Here is a 6,000-nt window from a genome sequence, read left to right as displayed (position 1 = left end):
CTGCCAAAGCCAGGCAGGGGCTGGGTGTGCCCGTGTTTTGTCGGCGAGCTCCATGACATGGAAATGGAAACCCTACAGGAAGCCCTCGCCCGTTGGGCTACCGGGGAAAACTAAAAGCCCTGGAAAAAAAATAAAAAAAAAAAAAAAAAGAAAAAGAGAACCATCAAATCACACTTTCCAGACCTAAATTGGGTCCAGCTTCCCCCGGGCACCCTGCCGCAGGTGCCCGCGCCCCACAGCGGGGCCGCTGCCCCCCTCCCGGTGGCTTCGCCCTGCGGGCCGAGGCCTCGCCGAGGAGCTCGGGGGGCGATGGGGCTGAAGCGAGCCGGGCTAAGCCGAGCCGAGCCGGGGCGGAGGGGCCGCCCCCGGGGCCGGCAGGGAAAGGGGAGGGGAGCTCGGGGCGCCCCCGCCTCCCGGCCCGCCCCGCCGCGCCCCATGGTGCCGGCGCGGGGCTGAGGCAGAGGCTGCGGGGCCGGCGGGGCGCTCAGAGCCGCGCCCGCCGCCGCCGGGCATGGAGGGTGCCGAGGCGGCCGCCCCCGGCAGCAGCAGCCCCGCACAGCCCCGCTGCTCCTCTTGCGGCTCCGGGCCCGGAGGGGGCGAGGCTGCGGCTGCGGCTGGGGCTGGGGCTGGGGCTGCAGCGGCCATGGAGGAGCCGCTGGTGGGGGAGGCTCCGGCTCCGTCGCCGGGGCCGAGGAAGCAGCAGGGGGTGAAGCGGCATCACCACAAGCACAACCTGAAGCATCGCTACGAGCTGCAGGAGACCTTGGGCAAAGGCACCTACGGCAAAGTCAAGCGGGCCATCGAGCGGTTTTCGGGCAGAGTGGTAAGGAAGGGGGACGGGGGGGTGTTTTTTGGGGGTCCCCGTGGGGACGGGGCTTCGCCCGCGGGGTGGAAGCTGCTGCGTTTTGGGTGCCGGGGTGGTGCTGGAGTAAGGCATCAGGGCATTTAAATTGATGTGTTGTTATTGGAAAAAAAAATCCGGGTGGCTTGCTGCTCGTGTTTGGCTCTCACACGCGTCCCTCCCGTGCACGGTGATTCCTTTCCCAAGTGGAAATCCACGAAACCTGTCACGCTCCCGGCTGCCCAGAGCAGCTCACAGTCCTGTCAGGATGGCAAACATCAGCCAGAGCCACCCTCATGCAGTCCTGCTGTAGCGACCCAAACTTTGCTGACACCTAAAAAAACCACCACGGGGACTGCAACCCCAGCCCCGTTGGTTTTTACGACCCATCTCACTGCTGGGTTGTGCCGGCTGGCTCGGGGCTTGAAGCTGTCCTGCAGAAACTCAGCTGCAGCGTTTCCTAGCACGGAAATGCGATTGAAGAAACGCACACGTTAGCCAGGGTTATTGGCATTTTCCCTCCGCTGAAACATGTAAGCGCCCTCGGAGGACAAGCGAATGGGAGGCAGGCGTCGCGTTAAGGGCTGCCCAGAGAAATAGACGCTTCTCCAAAGAGGTCCTCGCACAGCTTTTCATATGAAGGAGGCTAATTGAGTTTTCACTAGACTTCATCTAAAACCGAGGCATTTCCCTAGTGACATTACAGGTTTTGTCTCATTTGTCTCTCTGTTTCGCTTGTCTGGGAGCTCAACATGCACCCAGAGGCAGAGGCAACTGTAAAACAGCAAAAGGAATTGCAGATGCAGCGGCTTTAATAAGAGACATTTACTTTGCAACCCAATATCTTTGTGTCGACAGTGAAAATGAGGTTTCAGCCAAGCTGTGGAGTCATATCATGTATGCTTTCAGTTTATTAGCTCATTTGGAGGCTGGCTAAAGAGAAACCAGAGATGGACATCTCTGCACATGCTCACTCCAAGTATATGATTTTTAAAGTTTGCTGCCTTGGCTGTTTTACAGCGTCAGGCTAACCAAAGCTCCAGGGCTATATTATTTACCATTATTCCGTAAGCAGATGATTTATGACTTTCATTACATGATACAGTAAATAAGAGAATACATCCAAAAATCATTTTAAAAGGCTCAATCAATTAAAAAATATTGACTGTATTGTAAATGGGATTTGGTTTTGTGAAGGGTCCTTGCTGAGGAAAGGATGTAGCATGGATGCGTGTCTAAGTAACAGCGCACCTGTGGTCTTCTTGTCCTTTGCTATTCTCAAGCTCTTCAGCTCTATAGCTAAAGGTACTTCAGTGATATGGTCTGAACTGAATTTATATGGCTAATGCCATCTCGAAATGGAGAGAGTGGAAATCAAAATACCGCTGTGATCTTAGATGCCATAAAAATGTTACACTTGCTCTATCAGCTGGTATGTAGAAGCTAAACAAATCCTCGCAGGGGTGTTAGTTTTATACTACAGTAATATAACCCTTGGCGTGTGGCACTTCATAATTATTAACTAGTCTACAGGCAAGTTGTGGCGCAACGTGTCTGTTTGAACTTTAACATCTGCGAGTGTATGTAAAATATCCACATTTTGTCTGTTTACAGAATAAAAGCTAGTTGTTGGGAATCCAGCCAGACCTAAGGGAGCAGAAAACGCTTCTTGCTTTCTGACGGTTTTCCTGTCTGGCTGTTGCGCTGAGCACTGGTGGCTCTCCGAGGATGAGACAGAAGCGCTGGCAGGATGACTGCTCAGAGAGGCACAGAGCTTCCCTTCTTTTTTTTCTCTCCTTTTCTTCCCATTCTTCTCCTGTGATCTTATTAGTGGGCAGCACGAGCGAGCAGGTTGGCCTGGCTGTGGCCGTGTGTCCAGCAGGGGATGCAGGAGAGAGCGCTGCAGCCGACACCGCTCCCAGCACCGCTTCCACTGCAAGCTGTCTGACAACCAGCGGCCAGGTAGCCGCAGTCCCAAGGTCGCTGCAGTCCAGCCTGTTGGCTTCCTGTCCTGCTACTGGTTTAGGTAACCATCTTTTCTTTTCTAAGCAGCTATTGGGAGCTGTATGGTAGCAGATCGCAAAGCTGGACCGTGGAAGCGGCGCTGCGTCCCCAGTCATCAGCCCTCTCCATCCCTCTCCTGCTTGGTCTTTCCACTTTCCTCGTCTGTTAACATCTCTTTTGCTCTATGGTGTTTTGTAAAGATATTTGCATGATTAGCTGGGCTCTTAATGTGAAACACGAACACTGGGTTTGTTGTCATCCATATGGCAACAATAAACAGCTCATGAGGGAAATAGAAATTGGCAAATGTGAGTTAATGAAGTAAAGCCAAGGTGCGAAGACAGTTCAGTCCGAGGTACGTGTGTGCTCTCCTCTTGTGCCGTTGCAGGATTGCTGTTGGCTAGAATGGAAGTAGTATTTGTTACTTATTAACAGGCTTACAGGTTCATTCAAATTGGTGTAGTTTCTTTGTCTTTCCTCTTAGCTCAGTGAAACGTGATCGTAAAGTTTCCTGCCATAAAGCTCCAGGGTAGCTTGCACGATATGTATGTCGTTTGTTATTGGAAACAACTTAGGTGCATTTGTGTACTAGTTACCAGAGTGACTGCAGACAGTGCTGCGTGCTGCACGAAGCCGTTAAAATAATGCCCACCGCATGACGTACGAGGTGCCTAATTTCGCCAGCAAGATTTCCTTCATTAGTACTGGCTCAGTATGCACCGTGTAACTTATGATATTTTAAATTAAGGCACCTGTTGGTGAGTGTAGGGATGAAGAGAAGATATTTCAGGCCTGTGAAGTGACACTCACGTTGACATTTCTGTGGGTGTTTTCTCCACTTGTCATCTTGCACATGTTAAAGCAAAGAACTGAGCTTTTGTTCATGGTGTGTATTCGGGCTTTGCTAGCCAAGAAATCCCCAGCTACACTTATGTCAGCATTAGATAAGCTGTGCATCGACCACCTCCGGCCGATCCCGTGCGTGGTGTGCGAAGGACGACACTGCTGGGCTCCTCGGTGGCCGAAAGGTTTGGCTGGAGCAAGATCTTCTTGCAGGATAATTTTCCCCATTGCAAAATCTATGACCTTTTCTCCCTCTCTTTCCTTAGGCTGCACGAGGGAGGCAATGGGGAGCAGCTGCAGGGGCCTCCTCTCTCCCTTCTGAGCCAGGGCATCTTTTCTTCCTCCTCACCAGCAGGTGGAGGAAGCACTATTCTTCTCCAGCCGCTCCTGCAGAAAGTTAATTATTTTGGGAATTGATGACAAGCTGCAGCCCGACATGAAAAGCAGGCGTGCGGCGCATATTTGTGCGGGCGTGTTACGGTTTGTGGTGCATGCTGTTTCTCTCTGCTGTGCAGAAGTGCAGGTGGAAGGATGTTGCCAAATTATGTTGGTTTCCGAATTAAAATCCAGTAAGAAAAACAAACTTTAGATCTAAACAGAAATATTTTCAGTTGCGACTCCAGTGAACATCTTTGCTTTGAAACAGCTCTGCTTCACGGTGATTTCGGAGAGTTGTGCATGGCTTGGAAACCAAGTGAGAGAAGCAGATTACATGAAAGCAGGACCTGTGCTTCGCTGCCTTTATTTCTGTGTGTTACTACAACAGCAAAACATGAGCACCAGCAATGACAGCTCTGTCATGTCAGGAATTAACGCTTTGTCTGCTGCTCAGCTGCTTGCTTGTTGGGGTGTGTTTTCTTAAGGGTTCCAGATAAGGTAAAAGTGTGCTTGTGAGTCATCAGAGATGGTGGAGCACTTGTCCCAATTCCCTTCCCTGTTTTGCTGATGCTGTGAGGAGGACGGTGGCTGTCCACTGCCTTCAAGTACCTATCACGACCTGAACTCTTCTAGTCAATAAAAATCCATGTTAAAATCACGTTCATGTTGCAAAGACAAACTCCCCACAAATAGAAAATGTTGGTATTCCTCTCTTCCTTCTTAGGTATGTGAATTATCTCACCAGCTTTAATGACATGTTATACTTCCATTTTTTTTCCTGAGAACTGCTTCATTTGGCACCTGGGTCACTACTCCATACAGATTTTTATCTTGATCCTTCAGTATGCAGAATGATGTCCAAATCTGAGGCTGTTTATTTTTATTTATTTGAGATTCTTTGTTGTTCTTATTAGGATGTCTTCCTCTATTGCAGACACCGGTGGAAGTATCTACACAGCACTGCTGTGATGTGAAGTGCTCGTACAGTACTTTGCACAGCAGGATCCTGGTTCGTGAACATGGCTTCTACAGCTATGATAATACACTTGAATAATAGTAACAATGGCTCGTATCATTGCCCCGTTTTATACGTGAGAAAGAAAAACTTACAGATTAAAGCCAAAACCATCATAAGTATCAGCTCGTTTTGAGTGCACAACCTAACACCTGATTTTTTTCCAGCCACGTAGTGTGCGTAACATCAGGGTCCTACAGATGACAGCCTCCTCCTGCAGAGCTCCGTCACTCTCTCCTTCTGGGTTCTCCCTACCCAGGGCTTTTGTCCTGGTATGACATTCGGCGTCAGTCTCCACTCCCGACCCCTTTGCACTCTGCTTGTGCTCCTGCCTCTTGCTTTGTTCTGCGTGCCAGTGCTGTGACCCGCACCGAAAGTGCAGCCGTGCTCATGGTGCCGGAGCTAGGAGCTGCCAGTGGGATCCGTGCACCTCTGCAGCCATGTGGGGCCAGGCGCTGCCCAGTGGGAGCGGGGGCCTTGCACAAATCTAGTGCCAAAACCCAACTGTTTGCACGTCTTGAAGGGTGAAAACCATGCTTTTTAGGGACTCATAATGTGACCAAATCTGGACACGTTTTCATGGTGCTGAAGGCATGTTAGTGAAACCTGGGTTGTCCTTCATAATTTTTTTTTATAATAAAAAGAAAAAAAAGTCATGGAAATTCTAGATCTGGAATGTTTGAAACAGTATTTGGGCTTGCACATGGCTTTGTTGTTAATTTATTTGTTACCACCCCTAATTATTATCTGTGAAAATGATTATAAAGGGAAGAAAAAAACACCAAATTTAATCTAGTGATTAAGTAATCATGGTGAATCATGATTCACCATGAATACTGTAAGTTTATTACAATAGGAGTTGCCACCTGATTATATAAAATGACTTCAGTCTTCACAAAAACACTTGAGTAGCTGAAAT

The 6,000-nt window shown here is 49.5% G+C and overlaps 1 protein-coding gene across 1 annotated transcript in view; it reads left to right on the top strand.

Annotated features, from left to right (window-relative positions):
* The first annotated feature begins 452 nt into the window (after positions 1-452).
* The window catches only part of NUAK1 (NUAK family kinase 1), a 46,959-nt gene continuing 41,411 nt past the window's right edge, over positions 453-6,000 (top strand). The window contains exon 1 of the mRNA XM_068664454.1: positions 453-823. Coding sequence (XP_068520555.1) covers positions 512-823 — 312 coding nt within the window. The 5' untranslated portion in view covers positions 453-511. The remainder of the gene's footprint in view (positions 824-6,000) is intronic.

This window comes from Anas acuta, chromosome 1 (genome assembly GCF_963932015.1).
Source record: "Anas acuta chromosome 1, bAnaAcu1.1, whole genome shotgun sequence".
Lineage (NCBI taxonomy): Eukaryota > Metazoa > Chordata > Aves > Anseriformes > Anatidae > Anas > Anas acuta.
Note: the sequence above shows the minus strand (reverse complement) of the source record. Positions and strands in the feature narration are given on the sequence as shown.